The sequence below is a fragment of the Psilocybe cubensis genome, chromosome 8, assembly GCF_017499595.1.
Source record: "Psilocybe cubensis strain MGC-MH-2018 chromosome 8, whole genome shotgun sequence".
NCBI lineage: Eukaryota > Fungi > Basidiomycota > Agaricomycetes > Agaricales > Agrocybaceae > Psilocybe > Psilocybe cubensis.
Genome location: NC_063006.1, coordinates 1,071,294 through 1,099,282, shown reverse-complemented (window position 1 = coordinate 1,099,282; position 27,989 = coordinate 1,071,294). Strand labels below are relative to the sequence as shown.

The 27,989-nt window shown below is 45.2% G+C and overlaps 10 protein-coding genes and 1 non-coding gene across 11 annotated transcripts; 4 read left to right on the top strand and 7 right to left on the bottom strand.

The window, feature by feature from the left end:
* Positions 1-90: 90 nt before the first annotated feature.
* On the bottom strand, positions 91-2,973 carry JR316_0008862 (Sphingomyelin phosphodiesterase B; the record flags this gene model as incomplete). The annotated part of the gene is made up of 18 exons (XM_047894573.1): positions 91-117; positions 163-399; positions 461-705; positions 777-809; positions 870-944; positions 994-1,087; positions 1,138-1,212; positions 1,280-1,403; positions 1,458-1,487; positions 1,548-1,586; positions 1,640-1,722; positions 1,777-1,867; positions 1,926-1,932; positions 1,989-2,065; positions 2,123-2,147; positions 2,201-2,396; positions 2,450-2,716; positions 2,770-2,973. 18 exons carry the CDS (start codon positions 2,971-2,973, stop codon positions 91-93), a joined length of 1,929 nt encoding a protein of 642 aa, XP_047746032.1.
* Positions 2,974-3,552: 579 nt separating this feature from the next.
* Positions 3,553-4,028, bottom strand: JR316_0008861 (uncharacterized protein; the record flags this gene model as incomplete). Its single annotated transcript, XM_047894572.1, has 3 exons — positions 3,553-3,595; positions 3,654-3,766; positions 3,975-4,028. 3 exons carry the CDS (start codon positions 4,026-4,028, stop codon positions 3,553-3,555), a joined length of 210 nt encoding a protein of 69 aa, XP_047746031.1.
* A 79-nt stretch (positions 4,029-4,107) lies between these two features.
* Positions 4,108-6,617, top strand: JR316_0008860 (Cytochrome P450 monooxygenase 91; the record flags this gene model as incomplete). The annotated part of the gene is made up of 17 exons (XM_047894571.1): positions 4,108-4,234; positions 4,293-4,355; positions 4,405-4,493; positions 4,550-4,587; positions 4,643-4,686; positions 4,745-4,813; positions 4,873-4,901; positions 4,959-5,003; positions 5,053-5,183; positions 5,247-5,497; positions 5,546-5,612; positions 5,666-5,869; positions 5,925-5,954; positions 6,004-6,237; positions 6,302-6,334; positions 6,387-6,415; positions 6,469-6,617. 17 exons carry the CDS (start codon positions 4,108-4,110, stop codon positions 6,615-6,617), a joined length of 1,632 nt encoding a protein of 543 aa, XP_047746030.1.
* A 3,200-nt stretch (positions 6,618-9,817) lies between these two features.
* JR316_0008859 (Alcohol dehydrogenase 3) lies at positions 9,818-11,210 on the bottom strand (the record flags this gene model as incomplete). The annotated part of the gene is made up of 7 exons (XM_047894570.1): positions 9,818-9,878; positions 9,936-10,171; positions 10,223-10,413; positions 10,473-10,566; positions 10,620-10,694; positions 10,744-10,802; positions 10,859-11,210. The coding sequence occupies 7 exons, from the start codon at positions 11,208-11,210 to the stop codon at positions 9,818-9,820; spliced, it is 1,068 nt and encodes a 355-aa protein (XP_047746029.1).
* Positions 11,211-13,934: 2,724 nt separating this feature from the next.
* On the bottom strand, positions 13,935-14,058 carry JR316_0008858. Its single transcript has one exon. It is a non-coding gene; the product is annotated as a tRNA-Leu (tRNA).
* Positions 14,059-14,493: 435 nt separating this feature from the next.
* On the bottom strand, positions 14,494-16,622 carry JR316_0008857 (Cytochrome P450 monooxygenase 98; the record flags this gene model as incomplete). The annotated part of the gene is made up of 13 exons (XM_047894569.1): positions 14,494-14,572; positions 14,622-14,734; positions 14,787-14,820; positions 14,877-14,999; positions 15,057-15,081; positions 15,132-15,378; positions 15,434-15,447; positions 15,479-15,620; positions 15,678-15,746; positions 15,808-15,943; positions 15,996-16,184; positions 16,234-16,363; positions 16,415-16,622. 13 exons carry the CDS (start codon positions 16,620-16,622, stop codon positions 14,494-14,496), a joined length of 1,509 nt encoding a protein of 502 aa, XP_047746028.1.
* A 1,000-nt stretch (positions 16,623-17,622) lies between these two features.
* On the top strand, positions 17,623-18,806 carry JR316_0008856 (uncharacterized protein; the record flags this gene model as incomplete). Its single annotated transcript, XM_047894568.1, has 5 exons — positions 17,623-17,652; positions 17,705-18,004; positions 18,064-18,101; positions 18,169-18,475; positions 18,522-18,806. The coding sequence occupies 5 exons, from the start codon at positions 17,623-17,625 to the stop codon at positions 18,804-18,806; spliced, it is 960 nt and encodes a 319-aa protein (XP_047746027.1).
* Positions 18,807-19,566: 760 nt separating this feature from the next.
* Positions 19,567-20,743, top strand: JR316_0008855 (uncharacterized protein; the record flags this gene model as incomplete). Its single annotated transcript, XM_047894567.1, has 4 exons — positions 19,567-19,596; positions 19,649-19,948; positions 20,008-20,045; positions 20,113-20,743. The coding sequence occupies 4 exons, from the start codon at positions 19,567-19,569 to the stop codon at positions 20,741-20,743; spliced, it is 999 nt and encodes a 332-aa protein (XP_047746026.1).
* Positions 20,744-20,922: 179 nt separating this feature from the next.
* On the bottom strand, positions 20,923-22,064 carry JR316_0008854 (uncharacterized protein; the record flags this gene model as incomplete). The annotated part of the gene is made up of 5 exons (XM_047894566.1): positions 20,923-21,271; positions 21,327-21,383; positions 21,439-21,656; positions 21,714-21,849; positions 21,898-22,064. 5 exons carry the CDS (start codon positions 22,062-22,064, stop codon positions 20,923-20,925), a joined length of 927 nt encoding a protein of 308 aa, XP_047746025.1.
* Positions 22,065-23,822: 1,758 nt separating this feature from the next.
* JR316_0008853 (uncharacterized protein) lies at positions 23,823-25,161 on the top strand (the record flags this gene model as incomplete). The annotated part of the gene is made up of 5 exons (XM_047894565.1): positions 23,823-24,041; positions 24,100-24,393; positions 24,454-24,491; positions 24,544-24,853; positions 24,907-25,161. The coding sequence occupies 5 exons, from the start codon at positions 23,823-23,825 to the stop codon at positions 25,159-25,161; spliced, it is 1,116 nt and encodes a 371-aa protein (XP_047746024.1).
* A 355-nt stretch (positions 25,162-25,516) lies between these two features.
* JR316_0008852 (Cytochrome P450 monooxygenase COX2) lies at positions 25,517-27,568 on the bottom strand (the record flags this gene model as incomplete). The annotated part of the gene is made up of 11 exons (XM_047894564.1): positions 25,517-25,633; positions 25,703-25,736; positions 25,797-25,916; positions 25,983-26,007; positions 26,075-26,321; positions 26,378-26,391; positions 26,456-26,573; positions 26,628-26,892; positions 26,940-27,131; positions 27,188-27,323; positions 27,370-27,568. 11 exons carry the CDS (start codon positions 27,566-27,568, stop codon positions 25,517-25,519), a joined length of 1,467 nt encoding a protein of 488 aa, XP_047746023.1.
* Positions 27,569-27,989: the final 421 nt, after the last annotated feature.

Here is a 27,989-nt window from a genome sequence, read left to right as displayed (position 1 = left end):
AGATGTAAACTGAGAATAAGTATTTGTTTATTCAACTTCCACAAGCCTCACTCCAAGTTCACCCTTAGAGGACATGTATTGTAGATTCTGTCAGTATGCATTTATCACTATGTAGGACTAAGATTTAGTTAAAGTTATAGCATAGAGTCATTACTAGCTTACACGTTTTGAAAAAGCATCATGTGCCCTCTTTATAAGTGATTCTGGATCCATCGTTCTCTTAAAACTGTTTGTCAGTAACCCATCGACAGTAAGATTGTGGCCAGCTACCGTTTTCAGGGCAATGTTCTCAAATATTGTCCGTAAGCCTATCCCCTCGCAATGGTCAATATGTCCGCGCTGGCTAGCATCAACCTTTTCCTCTGCTCTTCGGAAATTGATGCCCGGGGTTGCAGCAATCTTCAAAACAAGGTTCAGTTTTCATAAGATAAGGTTTCGTATCAACAAGATAGCGACTGACACAATTGTTCTCCGCCCGCAGTGCCCTAAGATTACAAATAGTAGTGGTTTTGCAATCACCTGTACACTCTGAAACCCCTACACCGCGTGTTTTGAGCGAATTGAAGGTTTGGAATAACTCGTCGTTAGAAACGAATGCTTCGGTGACTTTATGCCAAAAAGTTGGATTTAATGATTGCGTCGCTGGCCAACCACCGATAGCAGGGCCATATGTATCCCGCGCGCTATACTCCTGCTTCCAAATGGCTATAAACACCGCAATAAATTTGAATCGAGGCTATTTATGAGGTACAAATAGGTATATAAATAAGACTTACGCGAGGATTGGAACGAGGGATCAGACATATCGCCTAGAGACAATCTCGGTGTCAGAACAGACGACTTCGCCGCGCTACTGTGAGAATACCTACTCATAAACGTTCGTGAGTCCATTATCTCGTATGTGTCAGGATCTACATCGTAAAGTCTGAATGTCGGGTTGGCCTCTGCTTATCGCTGGTTAAATTTGAGCAGGAAAAAAGAAGAGCCACTTACGACGAGGAGTCAGTGAGGGTCCAATCCAGGCAATTGCGTCGGCTGTATCAGCTGTCTGGTTGTTATAGTTGGAGTATCCGATGGCAAACTCGTCCTTGAGTGCAAAAGATAAGAGGTGCCGTATCGAACGAACAAAGTACAAACCTTGTGAGTATGCCCGAAAAACAATCCAGCAATCGTATTTTTATATCTCTGCACTACCTGATCGAAGTAGTTGGACTGATAAGTCGGTAGTCGTCAGACATTTGTACGGAATGACCGAGACAGGTTGTTAGCGCAGACTAACTTGATCGTGCAAGGCATCGCCTCCGCTGGGTGGCATGTGAGCAATAATCCACGCTCGCTGGCCAGCGTCTTCAGCCGCTTGAAGCTCTTGAACAGCAAAGGCAATGATTCCATTCGGATCAGGCCTTCAGACATCAATTGAATACAGGGAAATTGACACAGACGCAGTAGATACTCACTGGAATTTATCACTGTCAAACAGGTAAAAGCTGATTATCCCAGTCAGAAACAGTGACTGAAGACAAACATTGCTGAGGCATAATACACACTTGTCTTTATACCAGTATATCGTGTTTAACGATATAATTCTAACGCCAGATTGAGCAAGTGCAACAACTAGAAACAATGGTTAAAATATCACCGAAGGTTCGTATTAACAGGGTTGACCGAGTAGCTGCCCGACATATGCTGGACTTGGGAGGCAGCAGCAGTGCTGATGAAAGGCTTACATTGTACAACCTAAGAACAAATAAATAAAGCGTGTAAACAGATACCTACATTCCACCCTTGACTCTGTGTATCGAAAACCCACTGAACCTGACCTTGATTTGTTGTGTTCCTTGGGAATGCATTAACAGGGGCAGCTTCGCTGTTAAATTACAGTCAGAATGACGGTGACACCTAGATAGCTTTAACAATATACTCACTGGTTACCTATGACGGTACATAAATCTAACGAACATAGTGTGTACAATATGCAACCCACTCACCTATTGCAGGGAAAACTGGGGAGTTGAGAAGAGTCTGCATCTCAGTGTTAAACTGCTGCATATCGGATGTATTTTCCCTAGAAAACAGACTTGTGTAAATTAAACTCGATCACTTTAAAGGGCCGGATCCTTACGTTTGGTCAACAAGCCAAACAGCAGCTAGAGTGAAACCGTCAGACAGGACATATGCACCATCGAAATACCAATCAAACCTTCCACCACATCACCAGTAAAAATAGAGAATTGTGTATTCTCCGCCGCTACAGCACGCAGCATGGATTGTACAAGGGTAGTAGGTGTATCACAATTTAAACTTCCGGAAGGACCAGCGGGGATTTGGACAGGCCCAGTCTGGTCTGCAAAATTCCTGCAACAGATTGGTTTCGTACAATTCGAATCCGCCCCTGTCTATCAAAAAGATAATCGGTAAGCTCTGTGTAAAGCCAATTTGCGGTTCTTACCGTGTACATTCTGTCAATGTGGGCATCACTGAAATGGGCCACTTGGAACGGCGGTTTACCGGTCGAGGTGAAGACTTTGGGATTGATCGGAGCAGCCTTTGGGAATGGAACAGTGAAAGCGTTGACAGCAGGGTCTTGGCACAGACCAAGGACTGCATTGCAGAGTTTGCTGGCCGTCTGACCCGTAGATGAGATGGAACGTAAGTCATGGGCTATGATGGGTCCCTGTTCAGTCAAAAGTCCCTGACAAACATCATCATCTTCGACCTTGAAATCTCGTCAATATGCATGAACTAAATATTACGTCGGCGGTTACTTACCCCAGCGGCCTCACAAACGGATACTAGTGCAGATGAAAAAATGCTGTCGCCCAGAAGAGCGACGCCTTGCAGTACGCCGAGCAGAGTATGACAAGAGCCACAATCGACGGCGTGCTCAAGAGCATTGAGTATATCACTCACGATGCTAGCATACCCAATTAACACCAAAGTAAGAAAATACGCGATACGCGTCAAAAACAGCATCTTCAAACGTCACTGTGTCGCAGGGTGGGAGTCGACAAGGGAGGTCCGCGATATTGCAGCCTATTTATCCAATCTCACCGTTAAGAACCCCTAGCATAACGTGCATGATGATCATGCTCTCCCGAAGCCGTCCCACGTCAGGTTTTAAAGTATTATAGTGAGCAAGGTGCTTCACTGGGAAGAAGTAATGGACGTTGACTAGCTTACATGTGGCACAATGCACAATGTACATCATGTGCCAGGTCGAACAGAACTACTAGGAAGTGCTCCGTAAATAAACTCCACTGCTTCCTGAGTATAATCAACCTATTGGGGAGAATGAATGGTTCGGCTCACCCCCAATAATTTATTCACTATTGCGCACTTTTGTCAATGTGAAGACATCAAGGTAGCCGCATCAGTGATTAAGAGTGTTGGGAGGGATCGGCACCCCTAAATCCAACGTGGCGAGAGAGCTTGTGTTACAGACGTCATATTTTTACACCCTTCTGCCTTGCCCACTTTTTCCCGTCCATAGTTCGAAGAAGCGGCATTTGCCATATTCACAAGGGCTACAGAAAATGGCGGAAAAATAGCTCGTCAACAAGCATGGCTTGAAGTCACTTGAATCCAGTGTATAGATCTGTATATGATCGAACATCAACAATGTAGCTTCATCCGGAATACATGGCCGACATCACTTATACTGTAATATGTATCCAGCCATTTTCAGAGAGTTTAGAGAAACGTTGAAGGAGCAGTATGATGAGCAATACCAATGCCAATACGGTGGATCTTTTGGTGGAGCCGGACTCTGGAGACAATATTTCGTAAAATTTGGCTTTATTTGTACACGGTTTTCACCCAACCACCGACACCAACTTAGGGCCCCTAGAGAAAGTTGCCCGCTTCCAACTAGAGAAAGTTACCCGCTTCGCTCGCAACAATTATACAAACATTCTCTTCATTCTTATTGGATATGCAAGTTCTGTTTATCGAATCGGAAACCCTTCTGGCCTCACCGGGAGCAGACCCGGGTTGTCCAATACTGGGTTCCGTTTGCTTACAGCAGGCATACATGTAGTTTTCTTAATATGGACTTGATATAAAGCACACTCTTGGAATTCTGAGGCGTTCATTACCTTCTTGACGGACATGGCTGTCCTACAGGTATTATCCGCTCTTGCACTTCTATGGATCTCTTTGGGTTTCCTTAGGCGGCGTCTCTATCCAACAGTACTAGAAAATGTTCCAGGACCTCCTGGCGAGTCTTGGATTGCAGGTCAACCCTAAAGTCAGATTTTCTCATTCATGCACTCACATTTTTTGGACTCATCTAGGCTCTCTGAATTATGTGCGGAATCATAAAGGATGGGATTATCACCAGAACCTTGCCGATACATGTAAGCGCCCGCATCTTCGCTAAACTTTCTCTTGACGATCATTATCAAGTTGGCAAGGTTGTTCGTCTGAAAGGAGCATGGCAGTCAGATAGGCTCCTCGTGTTTGATCAGAAGGCCATGTACCATGTTTTAGTCAAGGTGTGTAGGACTCGCCCCACCCTAGTTTCTCATTTAACGATGCCACGGACGTCAAGGACTACAACATCTATGAAGAAACAGATTCTTTCATAGAGTAAGATCTTTAATCCCTCTTGCTTTGTTGTTCTTTGTTTAATCTCTACTTGAAGAGGAAATAAAATTATGTTTGGACATGGCATATTCACCTCGCTAGGTTGGTGCTCTGCAATTTCGAATGTGACGAACTATGGCTTATATCTCCCTTTTTCCAGGTGACGAACACAGGCGTCATAGGAGGATGTTGAACCCTGTCTTTTCAAGTGCTCATATGCGACAAATGGGTACGCATACTTTTCTCTCGCGTGATGCGTTCGTTTAGACGTTCATTGTCATCACGAAGTTCCTATATTTTATGAGGTCGCGCACAAGGCAAATATATCTCTTACCACCAAACCCACAACATTGGCTAACCAACCCATTTTCTAGGTAAAAGACGTCTTCCTCAACAAAGTTCAGAACGGGCCACAAGAGGTACTTGTTTCTACACTCTACTTCGTCCATGATATACTCACCTCCCCAGGTGGACGTTGTCAATTGGATGACACGATTGGCGTTGGAACTTATTGGTCAAAGTGGTCTGGGTTACTCTTTCGACGAATTAACCGAAACCAGCCCTCAACATAAATATGGATTGATGTCGAAGAAACTTGTGTGAGTGATCATCTCAGACGTATGTGGCCTTCTAGATACTCAAAATTATTTGGTATGGTATAGCACCATGCAAGGGGACGAATTTGTCCGAGATTGGGTCATGCCTAGGCTCACCAGAATTGGCACACCTGCGTTCCGTAAATTTTTGGTTGATTTGATGCCCTTTGAGGCAATTGCTGGCATGAAAGAGATCGTGAATGTGTTACACGATACCTCAACGCTCATTTTCGAAACTAAGAAAAAGGCACTAGCTGAGGGAGATGAAGCCGTGCAGAACCAGGTTGGTAGAGGAAAGGATATTATCAGCATCTTGAGTGGGTGTTCTATTTTATTTCTCCTGCATTTATTGACCCTCTTTCCAGTGAAAAGAAACGTTCTGGCGTCAGATGAAGACAAGCTCTCTGACGAGGAAGTGTTGGCACAAATCACGTACGAGTTTCAACCTCATTATCCTGCGTGCTTTAACGACATTTCGTTTGTAGGTCGTTGACGTTTGCTGCCACTGATACTACTTCCGGGGCTCTGTCTCGTATTCTTCACCAATTGGCTATCCACAAAGATGCACAAGACAGAGTCAGGGAAGAAATTAGAGAAGCGAGACGGGAGAATGGCGGACAAGACATTGGCTATGACGAATTGGCCACACTACCCTACCTGGACGCTGTATGCAGAGAAACACTCCGGCTGTACGTATGCGCGCCTATTGAACGTGAGCAAACTCTGATTCGTCGCCAACTCTAGCTATCCCCCGATTTCATGGGTTCCCAGAGAGTAAGTTTGGCTATATTTTGAGAATGTACTGTTACTCAGATACTCGCAGGGCCAATGAAGACGTAATTCTTCCTTTATCTAAGCCCATCAGAGGTTTAAATGGCGAAGAAATTCGGGAAATACCTGTTCCAAAAGGCACCAATGTCAGCGTTTCACTTCTAGCTGCCAACAGAGATCCGGATTTATGGGGTCCTGACGCACTTGAATGGAAACCCGAGAGATGGTTAAACCCCCTTCCCGAAGCTTTGGTCGAAGCCCATGTGCCTGGAATATACTCGCATTTGTAAGTAAAGTTATAATTGTAGTCTGGCTTATCCAGCGTTAATCCTGGGGCACTCCTTCTGTAGGATGACATTCCTTGGAGGCGGCCGGTCCTGTCTGTGAGTATCTCTGTTTATGATATTTTTCAAGGATACTGAAATTATACGCTAGTGGATTCAAATTTTCACAACTTGAAATGAGTACGTACCCTGCGGTCAAAATATGTATCCTTCTTTTCTGACAAATCCTTCAGAGGTCGTCCTCACTTTACTATTGGAAAATCTTGAATTTTCGCTCAGCAAACAGCCGATTATTTGGCAAATGTTTGCTATATCCACACCAAACGTGGACCCTGATAGTGTGATACCTACTATGCCAATGATCATCAGCATGGCTAAGTAGCTTATTTTTCACTGTCTGCCTTATAGCTCCCCATTTGTAGACATGCTCGAAAGGCATCTTTTGTCCCTATAGTTTAATTTTTTTACGTAGACCATACACCATACTTTCCAAATGATCTCGATTGCCGTCTGCTTTTCTCCAGGCGAAGGGAAATAATCGTGCCGGGTGTTTTTAGGCTGGCATCGTGATCAAACCTTCGAGGAAAGCGTTTACCACGAGGATTCAAAGTCATAAGAGCACTAGTAGAAAAAAATCCGAAGAAATCAATGTGCGCATGGCAGCTGCTCTCTGAATTACAGTGGGCGCCGGTGGGAAAGAAGGTGGAGATGTACACTCTAATTTCAGACCTGCGTGGTATTTTAGACTCAGTTGATCCGGGTCCATATCCCAAAACAGCTCGCTCACCTTACATGCCAGGCTACCACACAAAGGTTGAAAAAAACCTTCAAGAATGTATACAGGAGAAATAATATTTAGTATAGGAGAAACAATACACGAATGAAAATATCGGAGAGAAAAGAGATCAAAAGAAAAAACAAAACACAAGTAGACGATTAACGGGATTCAAGAGGGTAGTTTTTTTTTACACACACGGCAAAAGGTCTAATACCTAGCAGCATTCAGCAAATATAACAAAAAAAAAACAGAATATATCCAGACAGAACGGACTGTAACGCCAAAGTCGAGAGCCTCTTGTCCCGATCTAACTGAGCTGGAGTGTCGTTCCGTCTGGTATAGGACCAACATTGCTCTGGGCGCTTGAGCTGTTGACCGCTGAAATGACAGTCCCCTGTCCAGTCGTCCCCATAACCTGGTTTTGGTTGATGGCATTGACGACACCAGGGGTAATACCACTCCTCGCAATCTCAGCTCGAACGGTATCCAACATCTTCTTCAACCCAATCCGTTCATTCACCAACCCCATCCGAGCGCTCTCCAAAGCCTTGCGTTCTTCCTCAAGAATATCCTCCAACTCTTCGAATTGTGACATCTTGAGCTCCAGCTTTGTCAGGGTCAGTTTGATGAGTTGCGCAAGCGAGCTTTTGATTTGAGTGTCTTCGGCATCAGCAAGAGCTTGGGCGGCTTTGGCAGAAGACTTGAGAGCAAGGTTAGCTGCACGTACAACCTTTGAATGCGGAACGGTCGTCTTGGGTTTTTGAGCCCCTTCAGGAGCGGGAGTTCCCGCCGTGCTAGCACCAGCACCAGGAGCCACCGATTCTTCCTTAGCGTCTTCGTCCATCCGGTCATCAGTAGCAGCAGGCTTGGTGTCCACGCCATTCTCGTGGTCTCCATTCTCCACCGTCGACGTCGTGTTTTTGTCCGTGAGCTCGTGCAATGCGGTTTTTGCAGCCTCCGCAGCAACACCAGGACCGACAACACCAGCCAAAAATGCCACCACGCTCATAACGGGGTTATCAGCCTGCTCAAACGGTATTCTGCCGAACCTCAAAGGACCCATCGAGCCTTCCGTGTTGAGGTACGGATCTTCAATAGGGAGCTCGAGGAATTTGCGAATGCACTGTTGTGCCGAGCGGGTACCAACATGTTCTTCAATCTTCGACCAATCATCATCGTACATCTCCACACCCTCAAGCAGCAGCAGCACCTCCTGGTCCAACCAGTCGTCGTTATTTCCCGATCCTTGAGACACGGCTCCCGCAGCAGCAGTGAGCTTGACAAAGTCACCGCTGAACATCGTCGACGGGAACCGGCCATCCAGGTAACAAGGAGCGCATATCTCCAACTTCTTGTCCTTGAGCGAGTGGTACCGGACTTGCGAGCAATCCGCGCCGCAAGTGTCGCATGTATGTGCGACGTTGCCAGAGGGCAAACCGGTGCCGTTGGCTTTGACAGGTGCGGATGCACCATTCGCCAAAGAGCTGGCTTCCGCAGCCCCAATGGGGCGTGAAGCTTTGGCGGTGGTTTGGTAAATCGAATTACGGAGTTCGAGGGAGGCGGGCGTAGAGGAAGCCGTGGGGGCTTTTCCATTCATGCTTGGAGCCCCGCCAGTAGCAGGATTTGGTCGTCTCCCGGGATGGAGGGACTGCAGGCCTCTAGGTGTATCTAGAACGACGCGGAAGTGGCCTGTGAACGGGGGAGACAGCGCAGCAGGTCGCTGTTCTGGGTCAATCTTTGTTGAACGAGTTCATTAGTAAATAACCTCTGAATGCAAAGAAAAGTTTTTCAAACCTGGTAGTTGATAAGACCCCATTGCTCCAAGAACGCGTGCACACGCATAATAGCACACACATCCCCGGCCAAGTTTCTTCTACAGGCGGTGACTGTAAGGTATTCGGTAGGGCGCAATCGGTATGTGTTAATCATAAAGTCGCGGTAATCCTTGTAGATAGCAGGCGTTTTACTCCGATTCCTCGAATTGAAAAACTCGGGAAGAGCTCGACTTTCAACAGGGTGGATCTTGGACATGTCGAACCAGGCAGAATACGAGGGAACGATGATTTCGTGCGTCTGAGCTGCAAGGTACTTGCGCGCTTGTTCTTCTAATCTCAAGCGCATCGCTTCCAACTGGGCAGGGTCTTCTTCATCATTGTCGTCCCCAGAGTCGCCTTCGTCGTCTCCTCCATCCGCCATCGACACGTCCGCATCCGCCTGTCCATTGCCTCCTTCATCCTCGTCCCCTTCATCCCTCAAAACACGAACTTTGCCCGAGCCTGTCTCGGGCCCTAGAGACGAAGAAGAGGCTTCAGCCGGTGGCAGGTTGCCAATGTCTGCTGAAGGCAAAGGGTCGAGTTCGCTTCGCTTTCCAGGCGCTGTTTCTGGGTCGACTGGGGACGCTCCTTGGTTTTGCAGAGGTACGGTAAGTTTTATGCGTTTTGCGTCGTTGGGACTGGGTGCAGACGAGCCCGAGCGTTTTGGTGTATCCATGGCTGTAGACAGACGATAAGGGGTCCGTTAAGCTCAGTATGGTCGATGGAGTTCGTTTTCAATGGCGACAAGAGTTAGCTCGCCTAGTGTTGCACGACGCGCTGATGAACAATCACGCAAAAGCAAACACAAGCAAGTTGCACAGCCACACAACTTCAAGTGCATTTTTCGCTGCCAATGACAACTTATTCCATTCAGAAATTTATAAAGAACATTTTAGTAAAGTAATACAATTTTGGTGTTCAATATAGGTAGTGGTTAATATACAATGCGTAAAATCCTTCAAATTTACAATCTAATTCATCGACAGCCCTCTAATCCATGGAAAGAACGACACGGCCTGCAATCTTTCCTTTGGCGAGGTCGTCATACACCCTAAAAGAATGAAAAATTGATATAGGTACAACCCAAAGGCCGGAAGATAAGACGTACTGGGAAATTTCGGACAACTTTCTCAGCTTGTAATGGCATTTCACGGCGCCAGTGGCGGCAATGTTGATAGCTTCCATAGCATCTTGACGGTTTCCGACGTAAGAACCGTGAATTGTGATGCTCTTGAATACAGTGAAGAAAATGGAGGCGTCGAGAGTCGCCTTTGCAGGTAATCCTACTGCCATCAAGTGGCCGTTGTCACGAAGATAATCGATAGCCTGGGTGTAACCAGATGACTGAAACACTTGTCAGACCAGAATTCCAGCGCCAGATAAAGTAAAACATACAGATGCGGTGGTAACAACAGCACAATGAGCACCACGGCCGTCGGTCAATTTTTTGACATCGGCGACGATGTCTTTTGATTGGGTGTAATCGATCCACTGTTCAGCACCGAGAGCCATGCACAACTTGCGCTTCTCTTCACCACCGTCGATGGCAATTACACGGAGACCCATGTACTTGGCATATTGCACGGCTGTACACGAAAGAATGATAAGGAATAGATAGATGTATGCTTGATTGAGCACAACGCACCAAGATGTCCAAGACCTCCACCGGCTCCTGGAAGAACTACCCAGTCACCTGGGCTAGACTCGCTGTATTTCAAAGCGCGATACACAGTAACACCCTGAAACGACCGTGAGTCAGAAAAGCGGTAGATTGGTGTAAGATATGACGTACAGCGCAAAGGATAGAGGCAGCAGCCTCGCTTTCGAGACCTTCTGGAATGGGAGTGACGGAGTGAACGTATGATACCTGTGGAGCGTCAGATAATGAGAGTTGGGGAGAAATGGAGTAAACCCACAAGGTATTGGGAGAAGGTTCCATCAACAGTGTAGCCGCTGATCTTGACGTTTTCGCAATCTAATTACAAATGGAATGAGATCCAAAGAAAAGATACAAGCAAATCGAAAGCTTACTCTGCTCGTGGCCCTTTCTGCACTGCTCGCAATCGCGGCAAGAGTCGGCAATCCACTTGACGCCAACGCGGTCGCCGATCTTGACAGGCGATTTTTCCGTGTTCTTGCCAATGGCAATGACGGTGCCGACACCTTCGTGGCCACCAATGAGGGGAGTCATGGGCTTCACAGGCCAATCACCCATGGCGGCGTGCAGGTCGGTGTGGCAGACACCAGTGCAGTGCATCTTGAGGAGACATTCCCCAGGAGCGAGCTCTTCTGGTTTCTTGACGGGATGGTCCTTGACCTGGACTGGGCTGCCAGAGCTGGCGACGATGGCGACCTTCTGAGAAGTGGGGATTTGTTGGGACATAGCTGATGATTCAAAGATGTTGTTGGAAGAGATAACTCGTCTGTAGATAACAAGTTATGAGCTGGGGTTTGTGTTTACGAAAACCTGACAAAAGGAATGGTCTATATACCCCCGCAGGTCTCATGTTGGGCCAATGGAGCAGACAAGACACTGGGTCTGGGTTTGAGACAGCCGAGACCCAAGATGATGCTGATCGAGAGGCGCGCGAACGGCCATTGAGGAGAAGGAAGGAGCTTGTTCACGATTGGAGTCTAGATGTAATCCATCGCGTAGCCTTGGTCCTAGAATAGCCCAAAGCCTAGAATCCGCCACCCTGGGCCGTCCCGGCAATCACCATGACTAAACATAGCCTACACACCTCTGCACAATCTTGATAGGAGCCTTTTGCCCTCCAACTCTCGGTGCGAGCAGTGGAACCCTGCAGAATTTCTCAACGTTTGCATTGCCTCCAGACCAGTATTGTCAACGATATCGTAGAACTTCGGAACGCAGTGCGAGCCGTCGGAATGCCGTGCGACGAGTGACCCTTCGCACTCGTTCTAAGGAGATACGGCGATGGGTATAACGGGGTGTTTAATGAGCTTGTTGGGGTCAGGGAACCGTTATAGCTCGAACAGAAAATCAAGAGACCTATTTTGAAATTAAACAACGACGACGACGAGATTGGAGACACGGTCTGGGCTACTACAAAACATGCAGATTTTGATCATGGGACAGAAATCAAAGCTCATCTCCTATACTTGGGCATTATTGGACTCGTATGCAAATCAACTGACCTCCCTAAGCGCTTGTAACCTCTTGAACTGAACATAATGACTCATGAAGCGCTCGAAGCGCTAATCAAGTAGTCAACCAAACATGTCTTTGAAATGCAGCATAAACCTGGTGGATGAATTCCTGACCATCGATGGGGATATTCATTGCATGCGCCGCTGTTCAAGCTCGCTCTCTCGCGTCAAAAAAGCAGAAATGGAAGGAAGTAGATTAGATAACGCATCTCCATCTATCTTCCCCACATTTCCCCAGCCTGCCAATTAATATACGTGTATGCGAAGGCTCTTCTATTGCTTCTTTGGAATCAGTCCGAAGTAACGGAGGACCCCTGAAAATACCCTATAATCCCTGATCCACTTCCGGCTAAAACTTGAGAAAATTTGTCGTCATGCCATAGGACTGTCCGGATAAAATTTGAGAAAATTTTGCTTGACGCCACACCGGATTTTCCGGATAAGAATTTGGGAAGCCGACAGAAGCTAGATCCAGGTCCGGACAGGGTCCGGATAAAACTTGGACACAGACGCGTCTCGAACTTACGACGGTCAAGAAAAGTCAGACTTACATAGACGGCTTAACCACTAAACTAAGCTTTCGTGTATGTACTTCCAAAATTTTACGTGTATGGTTAAACATACCCCAGAAATTACTCCTTCGGGGCTTTGAATTTCTGAAGATGATTGAATTTTGTACAGATAAATCAGTGATACAAAGAGTGGGGCGGTTCTGAACGCATTGGAGCAGCTGAATTCAAGGAAAAAGACGGGAAACCAGCTTGAGGAAGAGGAAAATGAAAGTTAGCCACAAAACTAATTAGTGTAGATATATTCTTCCTCTTGCCCAAAACATCTATAGTACTTTCAAATGGTCTACGTTACATCTTTTTCAATCAATTATACTTCTTTGTAGCGTACAAGAGCGTCTGCGAGCGGTTGCGAGCTCAAATTCACCTTTTTCGGGCGTTTTTGGAGAAAAATTTCCATTTTAGGAAATTTTGGAGGCCAGATATCTGTCCGGATAAAAATTCGAAAATCCTCATGGTAGATCCGCCGTCCGGATAAGATTTTGGAAAATCTGTCCGGATAAAATTCCGCAAATTTTGGCCATTTTGGATCAGGCATTTTGGGGTATTTTCAGGGGTCCTAGTAACGGCCTGTGCGACAAAATGAATGCTAGTCGATCCTTGTTGATGCATGTCAAGAGATCCTCTCAACTGCCAAAAACACATCAAGCCATATGCTTCATCCTCAAAGGTGCATGCTATGAGAGTGGAAACGCGTTTCGGTTTAAAGGTTTGATCAGTTCAAATCAAATACGCACTAGATATCTATCCAAGACTGTCGATTAAGCCCTCTGTCCTCTCGGTAATCGAACCGATATTGCGGTGTTCCGCTGTCCCATCTGCTATTCAGAGCTTGTCAGATTGTGGCGCTTGCAGAATGGGCTCAAAGATACGACCTTCCGAGCGAAGTCATGTAGCAACATGCACAAAAGTGAAAGTGATCACTGATCAGGAGGTCAACCCTCAAATACACGGCCTTCCGATCCATTCCTGTCATCGTGAACGGATGGGTGGATTTATGGATACAAAAGAACTCGCCTTTACACTTCTGCCTTTCCCATCGAAAACCGTCTCATGCAACTTTGAGTCCGGTAATTTTGTCGCCAGTGTGGCCATCACGTGACCGTCTGAACTTCATAAAATTTTCACTGTATGGGCGCCAAAACGAAAAGAAAGTCGTTCGAGCCTCCACATCAGATAAACTGAGCATTATAATGTTGTACCCACCCTAAAAGAAGTATTATACTACTATTCTACCCGTAAAATCAAAGCTCAGAGCAACAGAAAAAAATTTATCCTATTATGTCCTGCTACCCATTTTCCTGGTTTTTGGTTATTCCAAATGCATTATCTTGACATATCAAGCGTAAAATATGTTCAAAAAGATGTGATGAGAGTGGGATTCGAACCCACGCCCCGGAGGACCAGATTTGGTGGGTTGCGTGCCCGGTAGATATCAAATATCCTGGTTGTTCCTTAGTCTGGCGCCTTAGACCGCTCGGCCATCTCACCTGTGGAATGGAATCAAAATAGCGGGATTTAGGGGGGGGGGGTCATAACAGTCATCGCCGCACGAATGGATACGCTTGTCTCTCAAATTCATGCACAACAAAAAGAACGTTTGTAATGGCATCTTAATGCCGCCTTACAGATACAAGTCAATGTATAATCATCAATCCTTGGCTCGTGGTTCTAAATTGTTTGAAATTAGAGACATGTTACAAATAGATTGTTTACCAAATGGATCGGGTCTCAACTCAAGGATCCTCACTCTAACCAATATCGCTATACACCATTGAAAGTGTAGTCATTACATTTATGCTACATGACAAAAAAATGCATATCATAAATTCTTCAATGCTTATAGCATCATATGAGCTTTCGAGGGCTACAATATCATGTACCAACGATATCCGTAGGGCCAAAGGTATCTCCTATAGTCCTATATCACTCGTTTGGATCCAAAATCACCTTTTCAATATCGGGTGACCGGACAACGAATGAACATTGGAATTCGAGCTTGCGACTATAATCGGTGTTAGCCAGACTCGCATGGAAAGTAGATAGAGACACACCTCATAAACCCAGACTCGGAATATTCGTGGTTGATCTCGATTTCCTTCCCGTCCTTGTCTCGCGCTGGCTCTATTGAGAAGCACGCGAGGATCGAAGCAATCAGAAGCCACATCTACAACGACTGGTAAGCGGTCAACCACTTCTAATAAAATTGAAAGACGTACGGAATTACTCGCGACGTGTTTGCCTACGCAAACTCTAATCGTGTTGGAGTTTGAGACTGTACAGGAAATCAACAATATATAGCCTCTCACCTGCGCCCAAAGCCGTACGCAAGTATTCTGTCGTCGTTGTTTAGACTACCATCTGCGTTGAAGAATCTTTCTGGTTTGAATTTGAAAGGTTCTTCATATACGCTTTCGTCATGAGTCATCGCCCTTGATTGATAACAAACAGTGAGTTCAACGTAGGGAATAAATGAATAATGTCTTTACCAGACGTTGGGAATGACAGCACTGCCTGTCGATGGACGTCAATAAAAATCGAACGCCGTTTGCTTTACAACTTACCTTTAGGTATAAAGTAGCCTTTGTAAATATCGTCCTCAGTAGAGCGATGCGGGAGGCAGATCGGTAATGGTGGCCTAATTCGAAGCACCTCCCTGTATATCGCTTCGATATATGGAAGGGACTTGCGATCTTCCAATGTTGGCAAGCGCTTCGAGCCAAGGACGCGATCAAGCTCAGCCTGAGCCTTCTTTTGGACACCAGGGTTCATAAGCATATTGTAGAAGAAAGTCCCGGTAGATGAGATTGTCTAGACAAAGGTGAGGTTAATCTGAAATCAGGTGGATTTCTTCGATAAAACATACGGTATCGGAAGCGCCTGGATGAATAGTAATTTTAGTATCTTGTACCTCGAGAGCCAACAATATACCCGCCTCCATAAACTGTGTACGCAATATTTTGGACGATATCTTCTTCCTCTTTTGTGGATCCAACAGCGTATTTCTTCTCATAGAAATCTGTCACAAGGGAAGAAGTGGCCGTTCCGTCTGCCTATCACAACGTTGTCGGTCAGTCTCTTCCAAGCACCCACTGGTGAACGATGCTTACAATACTCTTCTGGACAAAGTCCGTTGGTATCCTCATCATCTCTTCAGTCAACTGCTTTACTTTCACTGCCTTTTTGACGAGATGACGCTCCAGGAAACCAAGCAGGAATATGCCGAAGGAAAGGGAAAACATTAATGAGACTCCCGCCGGGCACGATTAGTGTTGCCGCAAGGATATTTCCCTCCTCTGCTACCTCAATGACAGGATCGTGGACAGACTTTATGTCATACCCATACATCATAGCCATAGGTACACCGATCGAGAACCTGTCGCACACTTGTGAATTGGCAATCAAGATTTGGAAGAGTAATGACATACTGTTTACTGTGGTTTGCATAATCCTCTGGCGTTTCAAGAAGACCTTTGAGGAAGCGTCGAATTTTATCCAGCTGGATCGTTTCGTATCTCTGCGCAGCGTGCGGGTTGAAATTCTGTTGGCAAACCCGTCTATGCTGTCTCCATTCATCCCCGTACGGCATTAGAGCAACGTTGTACTCCCATCCTAATCTGTTGCATACTCAACACCCAAAATCGCTTGAGCGCACCAAACGCTTACAAATTAAAGATAGGCATGGTGACCCTATCGGAGTACACCTTTGCCCGTTGCTCAAGCAATTCTTCTGCATCCTCTCGTTTATTCAAAACAGTAACATGATTTCCTAGAGATTCAGCGTGTACGATAGGACCTACAGATGATTTAATATCACATTAATGATAAGCCAGACTCGAAAACCCACTGTTATACTCTTCTCCCCACTTGGCGTACACCCGAGCGCTATATTCCATTGGAAAATCAAGCAAGTTGCCGATGATTGGCTTTGGTTTAGGCCCCGGTGGATAAGGCGCCCGTTTATTTCTGGACACAATCGAACCCACTAGCTTTCTGAGAGCCCAGACGGCAAGAAGGGCGCCAATAAAGGTGAACGAGCCTGTCGTCGACGCCATTTCGCAGTGACAAGTGGGTTGATGAATCGAAGAAAAGATAACGAATCATCCGCTGGCATTATATATACAACCTAGTCTAGGATATCGGGTTTCATGCAAAAGTGCTGAGATTGTTCGGGTATCTGACCTGATGCCTCATGACCAACTGTCGCCTGAGGAAAAGCCAAGGATCAACAGTGAGAAATTCGTGAAGCTACGCGTCGCAGGCTATTTTTAAATGGGCAACATATAAGCCTTGGCTGGTTGGATGACAAAGTTCCCGGGAAGCGAACTGGAATTGGGATAAAAAAGTTACTTTTTGCTGCTAACGTTCCAATAACCCTGCAATTCTGGCCTGAAATCCCCCATATCCGGACAATGGTCGGCCTGCGGCGCCCTCAAATCCGTCAGAAACGGACAGTGAAATGCCTAATTTTGCTTCAAATCCGCGAGAATTTGGACAAGATCCTAGATAGATTGCAAGACTTACCTCAGGACCGAACCGCCGTGGCCCAAGAAAGAGGTCAGCAAAGGCCCAACAACTATCTCAAAACGCGCCTTGGAACACAAGGAAGAGTCTAACGAAGCAAAAGGCAATGCGAATTAGATTGGAAATTTGGAATTGGTCAAGGCTTGAGTTGCTTTTATGTACACTTATTGAGCACGAGTCCCAAAAACAAATAAAATACGTCTCTCGGTGTAGAACTACGTTTGCTCCAGGTTTGCTCCCTCTCGAACCTGGACCTGTGCTTGCTAACGACTCTTTGCAAACCACTTTCTCATCTACTCGTGTCCGACGCAAATGTATTAGAGTATTTGCTGGGCTACACGTACTGTCTATTTCCTGCATATTAATATGGCCGATCATCAACTTGAAGTATCACTGTCAGAGCTCTCATCCGTAGAGAAAGAATGGGTCATGTTGCAGCCACTTCTACTTTCTCATGGATATAGACTCCGCCCCAGATATCAGCCGGATTGGAAGCCATCCTGGAAAAAAAATTGGAGTTTTAGACGCATAATGGAGTGCCCGGATAGTATTATTCCGTTTGTATGAGGCCGCCTGCTCTCGTCCCTACTCATACTGACTCTGAATGATCTAGTACTATAAGCTCATGGATGCTGTACGAATAAAAGATGGTGTCGAAGTGGTGATTAAGAGAGTAATGTTGGAAGAAGACAATGTGCCACTTCTACAATACTTGAATTCTCCGGAAATGCTCAAGGATCCACGAAATAACGTTGTGCGCCTACTAGAAGTAATTACAGTTCCTCATACGAGCGATACCTTCCCACAACCTTCGGCTCTCCTTGTGATGCCAAAGCTTTTCCCTTTAAATTCTTCGCATCTTCCATTTCGACACGTCAGGGAAGTTCTCAATGCTCTGGATCAAATTATGGAGGTACTTTCTTCGGAATTTTTAAGCAATGTAATTGGCTCACCAATGGAATTTATTTAAAGGGTATCGTCTTTCTGCATGAACATAGGATTGCCCATCGGTATGTGCTTTTATGATGGCAATTCAATGTCTCTTCAACTCACACACGCTACAAATGGATTATTCAGTGACGCTTGCAATCTCAACTTCATGATGGACCCGACCGATGTCATTCCCAGCGGCTTTCACTTCGCATGCGACTGGCACCAACCTGACGGCGTAACTCGTATTCACTTTAGGGACCGGTGTTCATTTCCACAACTCAGGTACTACTTGATTGACTTTGAAACAGCACAAATTTTTCCCCCAAATTCCTTTACCATCGGTAGATATGGGCAGGTGAAAGACGTCCCAGAGATGTCTGAAACAGTGCCGTACGATCCCTTCAAATTGGATGTATACCAGGTCGGATCTCTAGTCAAGACGCTCATCGAGGTAATTCTAGTGACCCTTTTGAGGACTGAAACTCATTTTTTATCAGTTATATGAAGGACTTGACTTTCTGGTGCCCCTTAGAGATATCATGAGATGTCCTAACCCTGAACTCCGACCAACCGCTTCCGAATCTTTGAGTCGATTGTGTAGTATTGTATCTCAACTAGATCAAGCTTATCTCTCTTATGAGATTTGGCTCAAAGACAGTACACCCATTTTTCGGAAATATCAAACTGTATCTCCTGATGAGAAGGCAAAATGGTGGAAATTTGGGAAATTGGCTCAGTTAATTTGTGGGGCCAACAAGTCGACAAGACTCAATGTTCTTTAATACGCGTGCTATCTCGATTCTCGAATTATATTTCAAGTCTGGTATAGTCTTGTATTCAAACACAGTATGATGTATACCACTTTCACGTATACAATTTAAAGATTTGGAAGTACCATCAAGCTAATCTTAGTTCAAGGTTGTTCTTGCTCGGTGTCGAAGTTGGATGGATATCCAAAAGTGTTTGAACACGACACCGATACTATTCACACTATGCCCTGCCCTATGACGACCTTCTGGGTGATCTTGCTGGCCCAGTTGGTTTGTTCAGTGTGTTGGCGTTCGACCAACGTTCGACCTTCCAGATGTCCCGTTGCTATAAATAGAAGTGCTAAGTACGTGACAAAGAATTGTATCAGTGGCTTTGTTTAACATGAGTCTCAGGAACAAATAAAGAGCTGACTTATTGAGGCCCTTTCGAACCAGGACTCGAACTTGATGAGTGATTCAAAGAAGTGCTGCTAACCCGTTCACTCTAGTCATTCTTGTCTATTCGAAACTGTCAAATTCTGCTGTTCTCTCGGAGCCTCTTTTGGGTTGCATCTAATTCTGTATCCATCCGGTTTTAAAAGTTTTTGCTTCAATCTTCAGCACTGTAATGGCCGACCCTATTAAGATTGCGTCATTCTCCGAGCGTACATTTGGAGAAAAGGAATGGGTCATGTTGCAACCACTTCTACTTTCTCATGGGTATAGACTCCGCCCCAGATATCAGCCAGACTGGAAGCCATCCTGGAAAAAAAATTGGAATTTTAGACGCATAATGGAGTGTCCGGATAGTATTCCTCTGTTTGTATGAGGCCGCCTACTCTCGTCCCTACTCATACTGACTCTGAATGATCTAGCGCCATAAGCTCATGGATGCTGTACGAATAAAAGACGGTGTTGAAGTGGTGATTAAGAGAGTAATGTTGGAAGAAGACAATGTGCCACTTCTACAATACTTGAATTCTCCGGAAATGCTCAAGGATCCACGAAATAACGTTGTGCGCCTACTAGAAGTAATTGCAGTTCCTCATACGAGCGATACCTTCCCACAACCTTCGGCGCTGCTTGTGATGCCAAAGCTTTTCCCTTTAAGCGCTCCGCATCTTCCATTTCGACACGTCAGGGAAGTTCTCAATGCTCTGGATCAAATTATGGAGGTACTTTCTTCCGAATTTCTAAGCAATGTAATTGGCTCACCAGTGGAATTAATTTAAAGGGTATCGTCTTTCTGCATGAGCATAGGATTGCCCATCGGTATGTGCTTTTATGATGGCAACTCAATGTTTTCTTCACTCACACACGCTACAAATGGATTATTTAGCGACGCTTGCAATCACAACTTCATGATGGACCCAACAGATGTCATTCCCAGCGGGTTTCACTTCGCATGTAACTGGCACCAACCTGACGGCGTAACTCGTATTCACTTTAGGGACCGATGTTTAGTTCCACGGGTCAAGTACTACTTGATTGACTTCGAAACAGCCGAAATTTTCCCCCCAAACTCCCTTACCATCGGTAGATATGGGCAGGTGAAAGACGTCCCAGAAATGTCCGTAACAGTGCCGTACGATCCCTTTAAATTGGATGTATACCAGGTCGGATCTCTAGTCAAAACGCTCATCGAGGTAATTCTAGTTACTGTTTTGAGGGATGAATCTCATTTGCATCAGTTATATGAAGGACTCGACTTTCTGGAACCCCTCAGAGACATCATGAGATGTCCTAACCCTGAGCTCCGACCAACCGCTTCTCAATCTTTGGAAAAATTACGTGGTATTGTGTCTCAATTAGATCAAACATATCTCGCTCATGAGATTTGGCATAAAGAGAGCACACCTAGCTATCGGAAATATCAAACGATATCCCCTGATGAAAAGTTCAAGAAGTGGAAGAGAATCCTGTTCATTTGTGGGGGCAAGGGGGCGTCAACACTTGATACTATTCACTAAGATTGGAAGCATCTTTCGTATTCTACTTAAATCTGGTCTTTACTCGATAAATCGTGATAAAATTTCTCGTATATAACTTCAAAGTTTGCATGATACAACCACTGTATATAGCTGCTTACGCTCCCTATTTATTTATAGGTGTTGCCTTCATTTATTTGCAACATTTGGTGTGTTTGTGTTTAGTTGTCGTCGGGGTTGGATGGATATCCAAAAGTGTTTGAAGAAGAGACTGACATGTTTGCACTGTGTCCCGGCCCATGATGCACCTCGGAATCGTCATGCGCTAGTGTTCGATTTTCCGAGTCCTCAATACGATAGTTTCTGGATGAAGCGGACGAATTATACATGTCATGTCCACTCTGTTCACTAGTTTCCCCGGCTTGCTCATCACTGCGGTTGTAGCTATGCTTAGCATATCCAAAAGTATTAGTAGAAGCAATCGATTGATTGTGGGCATGGACAATTCTGTGACCGACGTCTACCCGGACAGCCTGTATATCAGAAGACGGTGCCGCAGTATCCATTTGACTGTAATACAGTGTGGTCAATTCTTGATTCTTAATAATCCATTGCTTGTGCTCACCTTAAGTCTTGGTTCTGTCCTGCTGAGTATGCAGAAGGGGTAGCACTGATAATTTCGCTTGAGATTTTCGAAGTATGAATGCTGAATTGGTATAGATATTACTGCTGCATACCTTTCGGCCAAGAAAGCTTCTCCTTGTTGTGGAGGTTGTGCCGATTGAATGTTATATCGCGATCGGGGAGGAGGTGGCAAGCTCTCTAGCACTGGAGGTTGTGACATTTGCGACCCTTGCACGTCAGCTGAGGACGATGCCATATTAGATACAATTATCTCTCTTTCTCTGTAGGATATTATGGGCCTGGCAAGACTTTTAGTGGCATCAGAGGCAACCTAGAATACAATACGCCGTTATGACTTTTCGTGTAATTGCTAAGAAATTTTACCCACTTTAATTTGAGCTTGGAGTATCTCTATCCTTGTATTCAAGTCAGGCAGTCCGACCTTTCTTACATTTTGCCAATTCTTTAGCGCCTTTATGAAGCTATTGAGCTCTCTCTCCAAATTTTCAACCATTTTATCAGCTCTAAACCAAGCACCATTAGACAATACATTTGATGAGGGATTGACTTACGCATCAAGTTCAAGCAAAAAGTCATTCTTCTTATCCTCCGTCAAATCCTTATCGTCGGTGACGGTCTGGCGTAATTCTGCGATACGATCCTTATATCGGCGGACCGCAGCCAACTTCTGGTCTTTAGTGGCAAGCCAACGGTGAATGATTTGGTCGTCGCTAGACATGTTGATACAGTGAAGGAGGGATAATTCCAATGATGAAGATAGCGTGAACGGTGGCACCTTTTATACAGTTTGCACAGCTCTGGCACTGAGTTCAAATAGAGCAACGCCATGTCAAGGTCCTACAAAAGGATGGAGTCATTGCATGGTTCTCCCAAGTTGTGGATCACAGATTTGGCTCCGATAAAACGCTGTCGTAGAGATTCTCTCAAAATACCACCCAGAGGAATGGTTGGCATGCGGAAAGACGGGACGGCCAAATAGCAGCAATTCATTTGTGTGTGTGTGGTGGCAGAAGATGGGAAGCTAGGATCCCAATTTGATTTGCAATAATGCTTCTTCTAAGAAGAACGAGGAGATTCAGAGAGGACTCCAAAGCAGGAATAGAGAACAATGAGGTGGAATACAGGAGGGTGGGTTCTGAAAGATGAAAATATTTCACCAAGCAGATTCTGATTCCGATTTGGCAATAACCTATATGGGCATAAATGATGGACGCAGAAGAAAGATTTCCGAAGAGGCGGCGATTAACCTTTGTTGCATCGCTGTCTGAGTGATTACAACACCGAGAGAAGATAACTGCAACATAAGCACGGTCGACACAAAGGTTCATGTTAGGGTTTACGCGCTCATTAAAAATTCGCATTTGTACACATAGATCGCGTTTTTCTCGTCGGGCATCAGGCAGAAAGGCTGCATATATGAGGAGGAAACCTTGTCTACAGGAGTGATTTCCCTCTAGTGAGCCTGAGTAAGCATGACCAGTGCAAATTTCCAGATTTAAAATATTGGTTCCCAGAAGACTGCGCAGTCAGAAGGAGCACGTATCACTCAGGATCCAATTGTCATTATCCGTGCTGAAGGTTGGATCAATAAAAACAACTTTTTCCGCGGAAAGCCCTCCAAAGAAGAGGGGTTACTTGGAGATGACTCGACCCGAAAGAGTGTAAATGATGATTTGAGCTTGATTGAAAAGAAGATTTCACAGGATGATGGAATCGATTATACTGATTAATCCAGCCAGTTTCCAGCTGCAATAAGACTTCCAATGTTTGACAGTTGAATTGAAAATACTTCCAGCGTCCGCCAGTATATCACAGGCAGTATATATTTGGACCAGCGGTGATGCACCAATCGATACACACACACCCATAGCTCCATCCGCATCTCCGGAAAGAAGGTCAAGCACGGTTCATGATGGTCTCGTGGATGCAAGTGTATGGTCAGATTACAGTCTCAACAAGGACGTGGAACTGAAATGTGTTCAGTAATGAGTCAGTTCGTCGGACGAACGCGGTCCTTTTGAGAATTTGACGATTTGTACAGCCAAGTCAAGGAGTAAAGAATAACTTTGTTCAGGTGGGACTGCAGGAACTTAAAGCGGCACGGTGGATAACGAAGAATAAAAAGTTCACGGGTCGATCCAGCAATCTGTGGGATTTAGGGAGTAAGATAGTAATAGTGAGACGACCATCCCGACGCAACCTTGTAGCTACTGTTTGTTATGAGGTTTCATGCCTTTCAGAGCAAACAAATCAGTACTTAATGCCATCAACTTGGCACGCGGGTGACTATCATGGCTGAACGTTGAACATCTGAACAGTGAAAAGCCTGAGCTATTCACGAGTCGCCATCATAAACAGCGGTTCTTTGTTGTGAGCTCTTCTTCTGATCGTTTATAGTCACTACCTTCCCCCATAGCTGCATTCAGTACACGGGGCCGTATCATACTCTACAACTGCCATTGTTTCGACCTCTGCAATGCCGTTACTCAGCCGAATCGTCGAAAATGAAGAGGCCGAGTACGACGGACTACTTACTCCAGCGGAAGCAGACTGGGTTGAACTGCAACCCCTCTTGCTGAAAAATGGATATCATCTTCGTCCTAGATATCACCCAAACTGGAAACCTTCCTGGAGGCGACTTTGGAATTTCTTCTACAAAGATATGTGGAAATGCCCGGACCGTATCGGATTAAGAGTTGGTAGCATGTCACATATATTTTTTGCTCTACCGTTCTAAATATCCTTTCATTCAGAGGTGGAACCTCATCGATGCGGTTCGGGCCCACGATGGCAAGAGAGTGGTAATAAAACGGGTGATTGTTGAAGACGACAATATAGGCATCTTAAAGTACTTGAACCAACCTGAAATGCTCAAAGACCCTCGCAATAATACGGTCCCTCTGTTGGATGTCATATCTGTACCGAAGCCTCCTGGAAGTAAAGAAACTGCACTTATTGTGATGCCAATCTTGTACCCCTTTTTCTCTTTTATGTATCCTTTCCATCATGCGAAGGAGGTTGTGTACGCCATGGAGCAACTACTCCTGGTGAATATTTGCTCTCATCTCTTAAGTTATTGAGGACCTTTACTGATGTGTTTCATGCAGGGAGTACAATTCCTGCACGAGCACTACATCGCGCATAGGTTCAAGGCTCATGTGTCCTGTATTATCTTTCACTATTAATTTCATCTTTAGGGACGCTTGCGTCTTTAACTTTATGATGGATCCAACAAACATTATTCCTACAGGCGCTCATCATCAGGATGATCGCCTTCAACCTGACGGCAAAACTCGCATCCAGTTTAGGGATCGCTGTTCAGTTGGCCCAATCAAATCCTACATGATTGACTACGAGTTTGCGGACTTTTTCCCGCCAGGTAACACCCTATGCATTGGTCGTTATGGCCAGGAGAAGGATGTACCTGAGATGTCGCTTACCGAACCATACGATCCCTTTAAGCTGGATGTATACCAATTAGGTGGTGTCGCTCGGATGCTTATTGAAGTAATATTTCATCTCCATACACAACCAATTGACATTGACAGATTATTCCTTAGGAGTATGAGGGGTTGGATTTTCTTGTTCCAATTCGCGACGCTATGATGCATCCTGACCCAACACAGCGATTGACTATTACCGAAAGCTTATCACTCTTTCGGAACACTATTTCAAGTCTTGATGCAGAGTTTCTCTCGCAGAGCATTCAAATGAAGTTCCGAATGTCAATGTCAAATCCAGATGCTTTACCCCCTCCCACCTCGCCTCTGCCTGAGATCAGAAAAGGGTTTTGGAAGTTCTGTAGCAGGGTTTGATATAGGTGGAATGTACGGGTAGGTGACTTTGAAATTTGAGTGTATAATTGCCGATTTGTTGCATCCCATCCATTGAAAGAAGGAAGAGAGGGGTTTAAATTGGAGCAGTGGAGCAGGCTTGCGGAAAATATGATTGCAGATTAAATCTATGTGCCCAGAAGGCTGTGCTGAATGCCAACTATCTATCATAAGAGTCGCACATAGCGAAGGTGTGACAACAAAATCTTTTAGGATTCCATAAAAAGCTTATGTATATCTGGCAACCTGGGATGAAAATCACACTCAAAAGTAGCCTTGTGGCTATGAGGTCCGATGTCAGGGCAGAAGCCGGAGATGCGACATGAGGGTGAGCAACTTACTTCATCATACCATTATCCTCAATGTCGCCATTAACTTCCATGGTGTTACCGTCTTTGTCTTTGCGAGGGGTAATTTCGAAACAGGCAAGTACAGAAGCCATCATAAGCCAAACCTAAACATGATACTTAGCAACATAGAACCTGCTAGCTCTTATTACTCGGGCCAAGGGCGTAGGACTCACCGTGGAGCTTGCTAAACGCTTGCCTGCGCAAATCCTTGCATACGTCTAAGTAGAAAGAAACACCAAGAAGGTAACTCGAGTAGACTAGGCTTACCTGCGGCCAAAGCCGTAACCGAGAAGATTTTCATCCATCAACTTGCCTTCCGCATCAAAATATCGCTCTGGTTTAAAGATATCAGGGTCCGGATAGACCACTTCATCTCTTGACATCGCCCTTTGGAAGATAACATGGTTGGGCTTTACACTAGAGGTGGGTGAATTCGTACATTAAATCACTCACCACATGTTGGTAAAAACAGTCGTCCCTAATGGTTGTTACCGAGCCAGAATTTAATACGACCAATGTTTTATGACGGAAGGTCGTTAATTTACCTTTAGGAATCAAATAGCCTTTGTAAAGGTCATCTTCGATGACCTTGTGAGGTACTCCAAGTGGAAAGGGAGGCCTCAATCGTAGAACTTCCCTATACATCGCTTCTAAGTAAGGGAGTGAATCACGGTCAGCCAAAGTTGGGAGACGCTTGGATCCCAGAACACGATCAATCTCAGCATGTGCCTGTCTCTGAGATTGTGGATTCGCTGCCATAAGGTAGAAAAAGGATCCAGTAAAAGATATTGTCTAAATTAAGTAAATTTGAGAACACGTACGTATACGCAAGGTCCAATGAAACTTACCGTATCCGAAGCCGCTTGAAAGACGAATAGGATTAGATAACAAGCATCGATCTTTTGTACCAGCAATGGTTTACACACCTCCGTACACCGTATATGCTACATTTTTTATCATTTCTTCTTCGACCTCGGATGCTCCAATAGTATACATCTTCTCGTAGAAATCAGCAACTAGAGACGGTACTGCGGTACCTGCTTCCTAAAGACGTTGTTAGAAACATTGTTACACGAAAGACAACATAGAGAACTTTACAAAGCTTTGTTTTACATATTCCAGGGGGAATCTGACAATCTCGTCGGTCATGCGGCGTATCACGCCAGCCGTCTTCCGCGCAGACGCGCCTGGAAACCATTCAGGTACATGTTGAAGGACTGGGAAGACGTTCATCAAGCTGGCACCAGGTACAAGTAGTCGAACTCCCATCAAAAGTGCCTCATCTGCCATTGTGACGCAGGGTTCATCTATCGATTTAATTTCATACCCGTGCGTCAGCGAAATCGTCAGGGAAGTGGAAAACCTAACAAAAAATTAATTCTAAGCTGTCCAATAAGCCTAGATGCATACATTTTGCTGTGCGCCTCAAATTTTTCAGGTGTATTGAAGAGCCCTTGCAACAGCTGGCGAACCTTCTTGGTCTGAATCGGCTCGAGCTTTTGTACCGATTTGGGGTTGTTGAAATTGTTTTGGATTATTCTCCTGTGCTGCCTCCAAACATCGCCGTATGGCATGATGGCGACATTGTTGGACCAACCCATACTGATTAAATCGAATATTAAATGACCATAGGTGCATAATCAACAGTTCGCCCTTACACTTCAACAATTGGTATCACAGGCCTGTCGGCGTAGTTCCTTGCACGGTCGGGGTTCTCAAGCAGTTGTGCTACATCTTTTAAATCATTGAGGATGACAATGCGATTTCCCAAGGCTTCAGCGTAAAGGATTGGACCTGTACAATGTTTTAGCCATAATACATGGGCAATAGTATGACCCACTATTGTATTTCTTTGTCCATTCCGTGTAGACCAAAGCAGCGTTGCTTATCGGCAAATCAAACAAGTTTCCGATCAAAGGTAGTGGTTTTGGTCCTGGTGGATAAGGGCGTCGCTTTTTCGAAGCGATGGTGTTCAGCAGTCTCCTAAGTGCCCATACCAGCAGGATGAAGGAACTGATACTAGAGAAAGTGAGTGCCATGAGTGGTCAGCCCAACAACGAGGGTGGGGAAGGAAGATACATAGCACGCATACAGACACACTTAAATTAAATCATATTTCTCACCTCCTTCCAAGTCACGTCTCACAAAGGAATGGCGCAGAAAAGATTCTTTCACGTCAGGAGATCGTCCAGGTCGCCTGATTTTGGGCAGTGGGGTGGAAACTGGAGAAGCGATATCTATATGGTCAGTGCGTTCAGTTGATGATAAGTAGATTGAGAGAAACGGAACATTACGGACGATTGGCATCTCACACTTGGAGCAGTTCTTCGATTTCGCAAGACTTAGGGGTGAACAATGGAACCTAGAAGGAGATTATCACCACGAAGTCCTTCTTACATCGTAGATAGCAAAGAGCACTGACTATAATACTTTCCCCATTCCGCATGTACCAGGGCAACA